This window comes from Schistocerca americana, chromosome 3, assembly GCF_021461395.2.
Source record: "Schistocerca americana isolate TAMUIC-IGC-003095 chromosome 3, iqSchAmer2.1, whole genome shotgun sequence".
NCBI lineage: Eukaryota > Metazoa > Arthropoda > Insecta > Orthoptera > Acrididae > Schistocerca > Schistocerca americana.
Window position 1 is genome coordinate 884,694,440 of NC_060121.1, and position 15,727 is coordinate 884,710,166.

At 43.6% G+C, this 15,727-nt stretch overlaps 1 protein-coding gene across 1 annotated transcript in view; it reads left to right on the top strand.

Annotated features, from left to right (window-relative positions):
- The window catches only part of LOC124605364 (huntingtin), a 511,164-nt gene that overhangs the window by 329,285 nt on the left and 166,152 nt on the right, over positions 1–15,727 (top strand). The window contains exon 36 of the mRNA XM_047136992.1: positions 13,559–13,783. Within this exon, the coding sequence (XP_046992948.1) occupies positions 13,559–13,783 (225 nt within the window). The remainder of the gene's footprint in view (positions 1–13,558; positions 13,784–15,727) is intronic.

Below are 15,727 nucleotides of genomic sequence, written 5' to 3' on the forward strand. Positions count from 1 at the left end.
TCTTGGACTGGAATGGGTGGCAGCTGTCGAAGTGGAGATATTGTTGGTAGTTAGTAGATTTGATATGGATGGAGGTACTGATGTAGCCATATTCAAGGTGGAGGTCTATGTCTATGAAGGTGGCTTGTTGGGTTGAGTAGGACCAGGTGAAGCAAATGGGGGAGAAGTTGTTGAGGTTCTGGAGGAATGTGGGCAGGATGTTCTCACCCTCGATCCAGATTTGAAGGGTCATCAATGAATCTGAACTAGGTGAGGGGTTTAGGATTCTGGGTGTTTAGGAAGCATTCCTCTAGATTGCCCATGAATAGGTCGGCATAGGATAGTGCCATGCAGGTGCCCATAGTCGTACCCATCTTTTTTTATTTTTCTTCCTCTTATTTTTTTATTTATTTATTCATTTTTCTTTATTTATTTCTGTCTCTTTCTCTCCTTTTCCCATACTCCCACCTCCCCCTGCCCACCACCCAACCTGCAGCACTTCACTGTCCGCCATCCCCATCATACTATCCTTCCCCTTCCCCTCCCCAGCCTCCTCCTTTCCCCCACCCAGTCGCCACTCCCATCATCCACTGGTGTTGCTTCTCACAGTGTGGTTTCAGTTGCCTGAGAGTGCAGTCATGTGTGTGAGCCGCATTTCTGTAAGTGTGTGTGTGCGTATGTGTGTGTATTGTTGACAGAGGTCATTGGCCAAAAGCTTTAAGTGTGAAAATATTTTCGTTGTGCTTATCTGCGTCTCAGCATGTCCGCTATACAGTGAGTAGCAACTTTACTTCACGTGATATTGTTACATTCCATCTTGGATTTTCCATTCTTTGATTGTACTTAAATTTCATGATCTCTTCAGCTGTCATTTTTCCAGGTTTCAACATTGTTCGTATATTCCATGTTACTATTTTTCTTTGTCAGAGTCATGCTTTGATGTTGCATGCAGTCTCTTGTTGTGGTTCCCAAATATGACATTCTTACAGTGTGGGGTTATCAGCTCCCTCACCCAACAGTACCCTGGAGGACGTGGATTTTTTTTGTGGCTCCTCTGCTGAGGTCTGTAGAGCTGGGGAAGCCCTGCCAGTAGCTAAACTGCTGCTGACATAGGCCTTCTCCTCTTTCACGCTCATAGACCCTCCTGCCTGACACTGGAGATATCTTTGATAAGGTGGTGTCCCTTAAAAATTCAGAAATCATATGTGATAGAACATTTTTAAATACAAATTCTGATTCTACATATCATAATACATGATAATTGAACTATCACATCCCAGATACAAAAGGGCTGTTGAGTAGTGTCACATTTGTTAAATGTAATAAAAAAAATGTAGGGACAAACAGGTAAAGAGGAAAAACTAAGAGAGTGTATTGAACAAGAAACTTACATAAATTTCAGTCATATGGACATCTCACCTACTTCTTCTGAAATTAGAGATAATATTCTCTCAAGAATAAAAACTCATCCAGGTTTGATGTGGTTTCCAGCAGAGTACTAAGGACTTGTTCCTTGTTCCCATATAATAAGCTCTCTCATTTTCTGAAATGTGCGTCCTAACTCAAGGAATTTTCCCAGAGAGATTGAAATATGCCATTGTTAAACTCCTCTGTAAGAAAAGGTGATTGGAGAGATTTCAATAGCTACTGACCTGTTTCACTTCTGACATCATTTTTCAAAATTTGTGAGAATGCCATGTATTCTAGAATAGTACTCCACCTGAGCAGCAATGGTATTCTCAGTAAATCACAATTGGGATTTGAGAAGAGTTGCTCGAATTGGAATGCCATTAACACATTCCCTCACCATATTTTATAAGCGCTAAATAACAAAATAGCACCTGCTGGTATTGTCTGTGACTTCCTAAGGTATATGACTATGCAAATCACATTATTGTTGTGAATAAACTGATGTTTTATGGAATTAATGGTACAGCAAACCAATGGATAGTGTCATATCTAACTAAAATACACTCCTGGAAATGGAAAAAAGAACACATTGACACCGGTGTGTCAGACCCACCATACTTGCTCCGGACACTGCGAGAGGGCTGTACAAGCAATGATCACATGCACGGTTTAGCGGACACACCAGGAACCGCGGTGTTGGCCGTCGAATGGCACTAGCTGCGCAGCATTTGTGCACCGCCGCTGTCAGTGTCAGCCAGTTTGCCATGGCATACGGAGCTCCATCGCAGTCTTTAACACTGGTAGCATGCCGTGACAGTGTGGACGTGAACCGTATGTGCAGTTGACGGACTTTGAGCGAAGGCGTATAGTGGGCATGCGGGAGGCCGGGTGGACGTACCGCCGAATTGCTCAACACGTGGAGCGTGAGGTCTCCACAATACATCGATGTTGTCGCCAGTGGTCGGCGGAAGGTGCACATGCCTGTCGACCTGGGACCGGACCGCAGCGACGCACGGATGCACGCCAAGACCGTAGGATCCTACGCAGTGCCGTAGGGGACCGCACCGCCACTTCCCAGCAAATTAGGGACACTGTTGCTCCTGGGGTATCGGCGAGAACCATTCGCAACCGTCTCCATGAAGCTGGGCTACGGTCCCGCACACCGTTAGGCCGTCTTCCGCTCACGCCCCAACATCGTGCAGCCCGCCTCCAGTGGTGTCGCGACAGGCGTGAATGGAGGGACGAATGGAGACGTGTCGTCTTCAGCGATGAGAGTCGCTTCTGCCTTGGTGCCAATGATGGTCGTATGCGTGTTTGGCGCCGTGCAGGTGAGCGCCACAATCAGGACTGCATACGACCGAGGCACACAGGGCCAACACCCGGCATCATGGTGTGGGGAGCGATCTCCTACACTGGCCGTACACCACTGGTGATCGTCGAGGGGACACTGAATAGTGCACGGTACATCCAAACCGTCATCGAACCCATCGTTCTACCATTCCTAGACCGGCAAGGGAACTTGCTGTTCCAACAGGACAATGCACATCCGCATGTATCCCGTGCCACCCACCGTGCTCTAGAAGGTGTAAGTCAACTACCCTGGCCAGCAAGATCTCCGGATCTGTCCCCCATTGAGCATGCTTGGGACTGGATGAAGCGTCGTCTCACGCGGTCTGCACGTCCAGCACGAACGCTGGTCCAACTGAGGCGCCAGGTGGAAATGGCATGGCAAGCCGTTCCACAGGACTACATCCAGCATCTCTACGATCGTCTCCATGGGAGAATAGCAGCCTGCATTGCTGCGAAAGGTGGATATACACTGTACTAGTGCCGACATTGTGCATGCTCTGTTGCCTGTGTCTATGTGCCTGTGGTTCTGTCAGTGTGATCATGTGATGTATCTGACCCCAGGAATGTGTCCATAAAGTTTCCCCTTCCTGGGACAATGAATTCACGGTGTTCTTATTTCAATTTCCAGGAGTGTAATACTTATATATCTAAAAACAAAGATGATGTGACTTACCAAAGGAAAGCGCTGGCACGTCGATAGACACACATCCAAACACAAACATACACACAAAATTCAAGCTTTCGCAACAAACTGTTGCCTCATCAGGAAAGAGGGAAGGAGAGGGAAAGACGAAAGGATGTGGGTTTTAAGGGAGAGGGTAAGGAGTCATTCCAATCCCGGGAGTGGAAAGACTTGCCTTAGGGGGAAAAAAGGACACGTATACACTCGCGCACACACACACATATCCATCCGTACATACACAGACACAAGCAGACATTTGTAAAGGCAAAGAGTTTGGGCAGAGATGTCAGTCGAGGCGGAAGTACAGAGGCAAAGATGTTGTTGAAAACAGGTGAGGTATGAGTGGCGGCAACTTGAAATTAGCGGAGGTTGAGGCCTGGCGGATAACGGGAAGAGAGGATATACTGAAGGGCAAGTTCCCATCTCTGGAGTTCTGACAGGTTGGTGTTAGTGGGAAGTATCCAGATAACCTGGACGGTGAAACACTGTGCCAAGATGTGCCGGCCGTGCACCAAGGCATGTTTAGTCACAGGGTGATCCTCATTACCAACAAACACAGTCTGCCTGTGTCCATTCATACGAATGGACAGTTTGTTGCTGGTCATTCCCACATAGAAAGCTTCACAGTGTAGGCAGGTCAGTTGGTAAATCACGTGGGTGCTTTCACACGTGGCTCTGCCTTTGATCGTGTACACCTTCCCGGTTACAGGACTGGAGTAGGTGGTGGTGGGAGGGTGCATGGGACAGGTTTTACACCAGGGGCGGTTACAAGGATAGGAGCCAGAGGGTAGGGAAGGTGGTTTGGGGATTTCATAGGGATGAACCAAGAGGTTACGAAGGTTAGGTGGACGGCGGAAAGACACTCTTGGTGAAGTGGAGAGGATTTCATGAAGGATGGATCTCATTTCAGGGTAGGATTTGAGGAAGTCGTATCCGTGCTGGAGAGCCACATTCAGAGTCTGATCCAGTCCTGGAAAGTATCCTGTCACAAGTGGGGCACTTTTGTGGTTCTTCTGTGGGAGGTTCTGGGTTTGAGGGGATGAGGAAGTGGCTCTGGTTATTTGCTTCTGTACCAGGTCAGGAGGGTAGTTGCGGGATGCGAAAGCTGTTTTCAGGTTGTTGGTGTAATGGTTCAGGGAGTCCGGACAGGTGCAGATTCGTTTGCCACGAAGACCTAGGCTGTAGGGAAGGGACCATTTGATGTGGAATCTGTGGAAGCTGTCATAATGGAGGTACTGTTGCTTGTTGGTGGGTTTGATGTGGACGAACGTGTGAAGCTGGCCATTGGACAGATGGAGATCAACATCAAGGAAAGTGGCATGGGATTTGGAGTAGGACCAGGTGAATCTGATGGAACCAAAGGAGTTGAGGTTGGAGAGGAAATTCTGGAGTTCTTCTTCACTGTGAGTCCAAATCATGAAGATGTCATCAATAAATCTGTACCAAACTTTGGGTTGGCAGGCCTGGGTAACCAAGAAGGCTTCCTCTAAGCAACCCATGAATAGGTTGGCGTACAAGGGGGCCATCCTGGTACCCATGGCTGTTCCCTTTAATTGTTGGTATGTCTGGCCTTCGAAAGTGAAGAAGTTGTGGGTCAGGATGAAGCTGGCCAAGGTAATGAGGAAAGAGGTTTTAGGTAGGGTGGCAGGTGATTGGCGTGAAAGGAAGTGCTCCATCGCAGCGAGGCCCTGGACGTGCGGAGTATTTGTGTATATGGAAGTGGCATCAGTGGTTACAAGGATGGTTTCCGGGGGTAACAGATTGGGTAAGGATTCCAGGCGTTCGAGAAAGTGGTTGGTGTCTTTGATGAAGGATGGGAGACTGCATGTAATGGGTTGAAGGTGTTGATCTACGTAGGCAGAGATACGTTCTGTGGGGGCTTGGTTACCAGCTACAATGGGGCGGCCGGGATGATTGGGTTTGTGAATTTTAGGAAGAAGGTAGAAGGTAGGGGTGCGGGGTGTCAGTGGGGTCAGGAGGTTGATGGAGTCAAGTGAAAGGTTTTGTAGGGGGCCTAAGGTTCTGAGGATTCCTTGAAGCTCCGCCTGGACATCAGGAATGGGATTACCTTGGCAAACTTTGTATGTAGTGTTGTCTGAAAGCTGACGCAGTCCCTCAGCCCCATACTCCCGTTGATCAAGTACCACGGTCGTGGGAACCTTGTCCGCCGGAAGAATGACGATAGATTGGTCAGCCTTCAGATCACGGATAGCCTGGGCTTCAGCAATGGTGATGTTGGGAGTAGGATTAAGGTTTTTTAAGAAGGACTGAGAGGCAAGGCTGAAAGTCAGAAATTCCTGGAAGGTTTGGAGAGGGTGATTTTGAGGAAGAGGGGGTGGGTCCCGCTGTGACGGAGGACAGAACTATTCCAGGCAGGGTTCAATGTGGATAGTGTCTTGGGGAGTTGGATCATTAGGAGTAGGATTTGGATCATTTTTCTTTGTGGCAAAGTGATATTTCCAGCAGAGAGTACGAGTGTAGGACAGTAAATCTTTGACGAGGGCTGTTTGGTTGAATCTGGGAGTGGGGCTGAAGGTGAGGCCTTTGGATAGGACAGAGGTTTCGGATTGGGAGAGAGGTTTGGAGGAAAGGTTAACTACTGAATTAGGGTGTTGTGGTTCCAGATTGTGTTGATTGGAATTTTGAGGTTTTGGGGGGAGTGGAGCTGGAAGTGGGAGATTGAGTAGATGGGAGAGACTGGGTCTGTGTGCAATGAGAGGAGGTTGAGGTTTGCTGGAAAGATTGTGAAGGGTGAGTGAGTTGCCTTTCCGGAGGTGGGAAACCATGAAATTGGATAGGTTTTTGAGGTGGAGGGTGGCATGCTGTTCTAATTTGCGGTTGGCCTGTAGGAGGATGCTCTGAACAGCCAGTGTGGATGTGGGAGAGGAAAGATTGAGGATAGGAGTTGACAGGTGTGTTCATTGGCTGAGTTGATGTGTAGGTGAAGGATTAGGTGGGTGAGGGCAATGGATTGTTCAGTTGGAACTGGTATAGGGACTGATGAAAAGAAGGGTTACATCCAGAGATGGGAACTTTAAGTGTGAGGCCTTTGGGGGTAATGCCAAATGTCAGACAAGCCTGAGAAAATAAAATATGGGAGCGTAATCTGGCTAAGGCGAAGGCATGTTAGTGGAGGGAATATAAATAAAACTTAACGGGGTCGTTGTGGGGGTGTTGTGAGGGTGACATGGTATTTGAAGGTGGAAAGTGTAACTTGAGGCTGAAATGAAAATGAAAATAAAAATATATGGGGAGAGATAAAGGTGAACTAGAAAGCAACTGGAGCTCTGGTGTGAAAAAAGGCGAAAAAGTGTTGGTTAAAGCTGGGCTATGTTGATCCTGTGGTGAACTTGGGTTGGTAGACAACGATGTGCACAAAGGTTAGGTGGTTGTGATGCCACCAAAACACGTTAAAGGGTGGAAAAATTTGGGAAAATTTCGAAGAAAACTCCGTGTAAATGTATTAAAAGGAGTGGTTTTGTGGTGTCAGATTATGAAAGTAAGGCTAACAATTGTCTGACGAAGAAATAGTGACGTTAAAACCTGTGGGAAGCGGCTAAAAATGATCAACGATGTGGTAAAAACCATTACACCATTACACCAACAACCTGAAAACAGCTTTCACATCCCACAACTACCCTCCCGACCTGGTACAGAAGCAAATAACCAGAGCCACTTCCTCATCCCCTCAAACCCAGAACCTCCCACAGAAGAACCCCAAAAGTGCCCCACTTGTGACAGGATACTTTCCGGGACTGGATCAGACTCTGAATGTGGCTCTCCAGCAGGGATACGACTTCCTCAAATCCTGCCCTGAAATGAGATCCATCCTTCATGAAATCCTCCCCACTCCACCAAGAGTGTCTTTCCGCCGTGCACCTAACCTTCGTAACCTCTTGGTTCATCCCTATGAAGTCCCCAAACCACCTTCCCTACCCTCTGGCTCCTATCCTTGTAACCGCCCCTGGTGTAAAACCTGTCCCATGCACCCTCCCACCACCACCACCTACTCCAGTCCTGTAGCCGGGAAGGTGTACACGATCAAAGGCAGAGCCACGTGTGAAAGCACTCACGTGATTCACCAACTGACCTGCCTACACTGTGAAGCTTTCTATGTGGGAATGACCAGCAACAAACTGTCCATTCGTATGAATGGACACAGGCAGACTGTGTTTGTTGGTAATGAGGATCACCCTGTGACTAAACATTCCTTGGTGCGCGGCCGGCACATCTTGGCACAGTGTTTCACCGTCCAGGTTATCTGGATACTTCCCACTAACACCAACCTGTCAGAACTCCAGAGATGGGAACTTGCCCTTCAGTATATCCTCTCTTCCCGTTATCCGCCAGGCCTCAACCTCCGCCAATTTCAAGTTGCCGCCATTCATACCTCACCTGTCTTTCAACAACATCTTTGCCTCTGTACTTCCGCCTCGACTGACATCTCTGCCCAAACTCTTTGCCTTTACAAATGTCTGCTTGTGTCTGTGTATGTACGGATGGATATGTGTGTGTGTGTGCGAGTGTATACGTGTCCTTTTTTCCCCCTAAGGTAAGTCTTTCCGCTCCCGGGATTGGAGTGACTCCTTACCCTCTCCCTTAAAACCCACATCCTTTCGTCTTTCCCTCTTCTTCCCTCTTTCCTGATGAAGCAACCGTTGGTTACGAAAGCTTGAATTTTGTGTGTATGTTTGTGTTTGTTTGTGTGTCTATCAACCTGCCAGCGCTTTCGTTTGGTAAGTCACATCATCATTGTTTTTAGATATATTTTTCCCACGTGGAATGTTTCCCTCTATTATATTCATAAAATAATACTTATTACAATTAAAATATAACTGGATAAATAAAAACAATATCTGCTCACCAAGTGTCAGCAACCTCGCCCCCCCCCCCCCCCCTCCACTCCCCCGTGTGTGTGTGTGTGTGTGTGTGTGTGTGTGTGTGTGTGTGTGTGTGTGTGTGTGTGTGTGTGCGTGTGTGTGTGTGTGTGTGTGTGTGTCCTGCTGCCACATGATGGCTAGATTTTTTTATCTATCCTATTAAAAGCAATGGAGATTCTCCTGACTGGGAAGAAATCACTTATGGAGTTCCACAAGGCTCAATCTTAGATCCACATGTGTTTCTCATATACGAGAAAGATGCATCTTACAGTCAAAAAATGTAATTTGTTCTTTTTCGGGATGACACTGGTATTGTAATCAATACAAATATACAATGTACATACAGCAACAGATGAAATGATGACTAATGTTCTTAAAAGTATTATTGAGGGGTTTTCCACAAATGGTCTTCCTCTCAGTTTCAAAAAGACACAACATATTCAGTTCTGCACATCTAGAGGTACTAGAACACTGGCGATGTAGCTATTATCAGCAGTGCATCCATGAATATAATTAGTGCTTACCAAACAGTGGAAAGTCCAGTTTGGAATATCAACAATATTATGAAAAGGATAGATTGCTACTCATCAAGAAGATGAATCATTGAGTTTGCAGACCGGTGCAATGAAAAGACTGTTACACACTTCTTCAGAAAAGAAAAGAGAATATATACATCTTCACACAAACCAGCACACCTCACACATACTGTGTATGCGTGTGTAATAGTCTTTTCATTGTGCCTGTCTACAACTCAATGTGTCATTTTTATTGTGACTAGCAGTCTATTCTTTTTATAATAGTGCACACTAGAAAACCAAGGCAGCCTCCTGCCTATCCTCTCTGCACAACATAAAAAGGAATAAAAATGAGGTGACGTCTCACTGAAACAATATTCTACCAGTCCATCAAAATGACAATGTGATGTCTCAGCAGTGTAGGTGAATAAATTAAAGGATCACCTGCAAGATGAGTCTGAAGCCAAGGTTGACCAACAGAACCAGCTCAACAGCTCCAAAGTTGATGTTTATGGAATACAGTAGAATTTAAACTGAAGGTTAGTGTCACAGTAAATATGACTCCCCCCCTCTTCTTGAGGCTAAGCATCAGGCCACTGTCATCTGTCATAAAAACCCATGCATTCTACAAGCAGAGAGCTAAGCAAAACGAAGGCAGCTGTTCAACGCAGTGTCTGCAACTTTTCGCTGTCATACAGGAGTGTTTCAATTCTGGCGACATTGGTGGTGTGTACTTGGCCATCAAATGGGCCATTGGACCCATTCCAAATAAGAGCATACCACTCAAGGAAATAGATGGAAAAGTCATCACAGATCAAAATTGTCAATTGCACCATTGGATAGAATACATTATTCCAGCCTGTACCCACATCTCATCAATATTAGTTCAAACGCAATGGATGAAATTCCTCATATGACACCTTACCATGACTTGGATGTCACGGCTACTATGGGGGAACTTCAGAGAGCAATTGCACTGCTTAAATGTGGGAAGGGCCCTGGCAGAGACAACGTCTTCACAAAAATTGTAAAACTTAAGCCAGTTTTCCACTACTTTTCAACCTCTTACTGAGTTGTTGGGCTGAGGGTACTGTGTCTCAAGACATGCGTAATTCAAATATTGTTACTTTATACAAAGGTAAAGGTAATCACGGCGATTGCAACTGCCGCCATGAAATCTCACTTCTGAGTATACCTGGAAAAAAATTTGCCCATGTGGTCCTGGGCAGACTTCAGAAGCTTGTCAAGAGCATATACCCTGAGGAACAATGTGAGTTTCGCCCCCTACAATCTACAGTTGATATGGTCACCACACTCCAGCACATTCAGGAAAAATGCTGCGAGCAGAAAACCCCTTGTTCATTGGCTTTATTGACCTAAACAAGGCTTTCAACACAGCAGAGAAGGACTGTATGGAGTACTTTTGAAGATAGGGTGTCCTCCAAAGCTCTTAAAGATGATCATGGCTTTTCATGAAGATATGGAAGGTGCTACGGTCTTCAACAGAATCACATCTGACCCGTTTGCTGTGAAAAGAGGGCTTTATCAAGGCTGCAAACTGGCTCCCACTCTGTTCGATATTTTTTTCTCAGCATCCCTCAAAGTTGCTTTTGGTGTAACTAACCTGGGCATTCATCTGCATACCAGAGCTGATGGAAAGCTCTGCCACATTTCTCTACTCAGATCCAAGTGCTTCTGAAAAGACTTGCTTGTAAATAGCTTTTTATTTGCCGATGATGCTGTATTTATAGCGCATACTCAAGAATATCTGCAAGAGCTTGTGGATAAATTCTCTACCTCATGCAAGCTCTTCTCCATGTCTATAAACGTAAAGAAGATGGGTGTCATGGCACAAGGATACACAGATCCAGCTGTCATCAAACTGGATGGCTTCTTGTTGAAGACAGTCGATAAATTCTGCTACCTTGGTTCAATAATGACAGAAGATCTCTCACTGGATGACACGAGAAATGCACAAATAGGAAAGGCTGCCATCTCTTTCAGGAAGTTCCGCACATAAGCATGGGATAATAAATATCTTACATTGTCAACAAAAATATTTGTGCATAGATCAAGTGTGCTGATCACTCTCCTGTATGGAGCTGAGACTTGCATGTCGTATGCCAAACAGGAACAAAAGCTCAATGCCGTTCACCTGCAGTGCTTACGGAGCATCTTGGGAATATCATAGAAGGATCATGTGACAAATGATATGGTTCTGACAACTGCAAAACAACAGAGTTTTGCTGCCACGCTCAAGCAACGTCACATGCGGTGGTTAGGACATCTGCATCGTCTGCCCTTGCACACATTACTCAGTGAAATAGCAGGAGCAAAGAGACCTCATGGAAGACCTTCACTACACTTTAGAGATTGCATCAATCGTGATATGCGAACATTTAATATTGACAGTGACTAGTGGGAGCAACTCGCTGACTGTTGCAGCAAAAGGGGGCAACCAACTGCAGATGGAAGCAAGATGCATGGCCAAGTATGGCTTAACAACTTAGCTGCAAAATGATTGTGCAGACATTAGTTAACTCTCCTGCTGGAGTGACTCATATTTGCCTCATTTGTGGGCACCAAGTCGGCTCTCGCATCGGACTTCTGAGCCACCAGTGAAAATGTCTCTAGGATGGCACTTGAATCTTTCGACAGGAAGCACAAGGCCATTATATATATGTATTATGTGCAAACACTAAACTTTGTCAAAAGGAAGCATTTCACATTGGCCTCTTAACTGTTCAACAAGCTACCCATATGTATAAAATCTATTGAAAACAACATCCAGTTTATTAAAGCAGTGAAGTCCTACTTGCTGTGCCACTATTTTTGCTTTATAAAACAATACCTAGAAAAGTAATCTTGCTGGCTGTGTTGAAGTGCAAAACAAGAACTATTCAGTGAAGCTAACTTAGCCAATCTGTTGCAGTGTGTCATAATACCATAATTTGCCCATAATATATATTAACAAATTTTGTCCAACATCTGTAACACACTTCATCTACATCTACATAGATACTCCACAATCCACCATACGGCTCTCGGTGGAGAGTAACCCGTACCACTATTAGTCATTTCCTTTCCTGTCCCCCTCACAAATAGAGTGAGGGAAAAATGACTGTCCATATGCTTCTGTATGAGCCCTAATTTCTCATATCTTATCTTAGTGGTGCTTACACACAGTGTATGTTGGTGACAGTAGAATTGTTCTGCAGTCAGCTTCAAATGTCAGTTCTCTAAATCTTGTCACTAGTGTTTGTATCAGACCACGTGGGTAAATAAATAAATGTTCTAAAATCATCATGAGCTGACAGGGTTATATTTAAAAGAAATACATTTGATAAGTTTACTTCCCATCTGTACTGTCCAGGGTAGCTATCTTTTCATCATTGCAGTCGGCACATGTATTCCATAGGTATGAGATGGTCTCCCTGCTGCTGGTTTATCTTATCCCTCTTATTCCAGGTATCAGTTACGATACACTATTGCATCTCTCTCTCTCTCTCTCTCTCTCTCTCTCTCTCTCTCTCTCTCTCCCTCTCTCCCTCTCCCTCTCCCTCTCCCTCTCCTCTCCTCTCCTCTCCTCTCCTCTCCTCTCCTCTCCTCTCCTCTCCCTTCTCTCCATGACACACACACACACACACACACACACACACACACACACACACACACATGTATCATGGATTCCTATACTTGTGTTTTCCCATGTTTGCAGATTATTACTTTTGAAGTTACTAGAAGAGTGACAACACTAGAAGACATTACTGTTCTGCAGAAGTCGCCTTGTGTTTTCCAGAGAAATAACACTAAACTACATTATTATAAATGTACGTTCTAAAGTAGGGTTAGATTTTACTGAATAGCATCCAATTTTTTGTCTTTCAAATCAAATGTTGATGGAAGTTCTGTTTTTAACTCAAAGGAAGAACTGCTCTCTGAGTTGTGTCAGCACTCATTGTCCTGTTGATGTCATCAGAATCATGTAATGGCAGTCTCTCAGTGAGAAAGCTCAGCATGTTTCTCTGAAAAGATCACAATCTATTTCCTGCCCCATTCTTGTAATATCTGAGTTTGTGCTTCATCTAACGACTTCATCGTTGATGAGACATTAAACCTTAATCTTATTTTTCTTACCTCTTATATAGTATAAGACTAGTGTTAAGATTAACTGGTTAAAAAGGTTTTTTATTCCTTGCATGAACAGTAGAGTTGATTTATGGAAATTAGTTTCAGAATTGAAAACATTTTAGTAGGCACCTATAATGTGATTCAGTGCCTGTGCTGTAATGTAAGTTGTTTATAAAGTGGCCATTGAGAAACATCAGTGGTTTTCACATAAAAGATGAATTATTTGTTTCTAGAATTCTCTTTTCAACTTTTGACAACTTTGAAAACATTCAGAAACTGCAGAAGTCATGTGTGTAAAGAAACTAATTTTGTATTAGATCATATTACATCATCAATAACTAATCAGATTAATAAATTAGTAATAACTAAAATACTAAATTATATTGTTAGAAATGTAAATTTAGATGAAAATAGTTTCTTCCAACTTGATGCAGAAAATTTTGATTATCTTATGTCTGTTTGTATTGCCAGAGAGCCATATGTTATGGTGTCCTGTTCTCTAAATGAGTGAGCTGTATTTGTCTTTGCAGCTAGTAACTACCAGTTATGACACACAAAAATGTCATTTAATGTTGATAGTTCTGACATAGAGGTGTATTCTTTTATTTCAGGTATTTAACCCTGAAGGCAGAAGTCCTTTGCCCAGGGAAGTGAAGTACACATCTCGTCTTTCAGATCTTCTGTCTGATTCTAAATTCTGGGACCTGATATTTGAATTGGCTCCTGGAGTTACCTGCTACCTGCAGTCTCTGCCGAAGCTTGCTCTGGGTTCATGGCCATCTGTGCCTCAGCAGGACTGTGAGCCACTTGCAAAATTTGGTGTTATTTGTCTCGAGGTGTGTTACTCACATGACCTTGTAGATTACATTAGACATTTTGTTATACAGTTTTAATTTAAATAATTGTTAAAAAGCTAACTGCAAACATTTCAGTGTTTATATACTAAAGTGCATAAAATAATTTCTAGGAAATTTTCAGGCAATCTAGTCATGTAAATAATTTGAATATCTTTAAAAAAACTGATATTCTGAGGAGACACTTACATAACAATAATCTGAGAAAAACTGCAAGTCATTGTGTATTGTGTGACACATATAATATGTGAAAAACTCACAACCTCTTTGGATTAGGCATTCACTTATTTGCAAAGAAAAAACTGTGCTGGGGCTGTATCTGTAACTCTTAAACATGAAAACTTACGGAGCTCCAGGGAAAGAAAGAGAGGGTTGGAGCATGTGATGGGAGGAGACAGATCATCCAGTTTAAGGAGACCCCATAAAGTCCCCCAGAGACGTGGCCCCCATTGATGAGAGTATTAAAATGCTAGTGATCAGCTGCTGAAAGATTTACAGAACTGTGTCAGGGTTTGAAACAATCCTAAAAAGCAATGGAACTCACATTATAATGGGTACAAAAACATGGCTTAAACCTAAAGTAGTAGATAGTAGTTATATTTTTATTGTAAATCTACTAAACCTAAGAGTATACCAAAAGGAGTGGGTAATGGGACATGGCAGTGGTGTATTCATTGCAGTGGTCAAGAAAAACAGAGTGACAATCATATATCAATTGTGACAAATAAACGAACACAAATGTCAGAAGCACCAACAAACACTACAACAGCAACTATTCAGAAACACATGCATTAAGCAGCCAAAAATTGAATAACTGCTGAGAGAGCAGGGCAGAAATACAATCTGGCACGTTAACGTGCAGGCACTCGCGTGCGCGCGCCCTCACACACACACACACACACACACACACACACACACACACACACACACACACACACACAAAGCAGCAACTGTGCAGTTCTGTACTACTCACAAAATTAAAAAAGGTAGAATGAGTAAATAAACCTTTAGCAGCTGAGGAAATGCATGCCAGTGTTCTTAGACACCTCCATAGCACCTAAGGAAAGGTGCAGTGCTGCATCTTAACACATCTAGCCCACAAAAGCTTAAGCAAAAGTCACAGAACCAGACATTTTGTAGATACTTGACAAGTTAGGACAAAGAAAAAACTATCTACCAAAGGTGCGCATCAATGGTGAAAGAGAAAGTAATGAATAAAACTATCAGGGTGGGGTTGGAAAGGTGGGGCAACCACTTATTACTAATCTACATTTACACATATACTTCACAAGCCATTCTACAGTTGAGGGAGGGGAGAGATAATACCAATATTATTCACTCTCACCTGTTTCCAAGGACTTCATTACAACAATATCATCTTTCATCTAAAGATTTCTATTAAAGACCTCTGAACATTACTGTTATGCTTTCATGCAAGCTGTATTGGCCTGGTATCAGCCTTGTGCACGTAAATGCTTTTATTTTTTTTTTTTTGTGTACCTTATAAGGAAGGAATCTCAAATGCCTGAGCGGTACTCCAGAATTGGATGCACTAGCTCAAGTTTGTCCCATTCCATATTGCTTCTTTGTGTTATTCTTTAATTATGAAACAAAGTAAAAGAATAAAAGGTGATATCTTTTAAGCTCTAAAACATTTCTATTTTGTCTTTCACCATTTTATTGATTTTGCACACACCTGTGCTTTTTTATTTCGTGTTGTGTTGCCTGAAATGAATGTTTTGGAGTGTTATTTTTGCCTCCAGTAAATTACCAGCTGCTGTAAAATTTTAATATTGGCTGTTAGTTCTATTGCTTCAGTTAATTCTAACACTGTATCAACAATGAACTCATCTATTTATTTTTGCATGTTTATTTCTTTCATTTTAATTGCCTTCATTTGTCAAAGAAGAACCCAGATACCAAAAT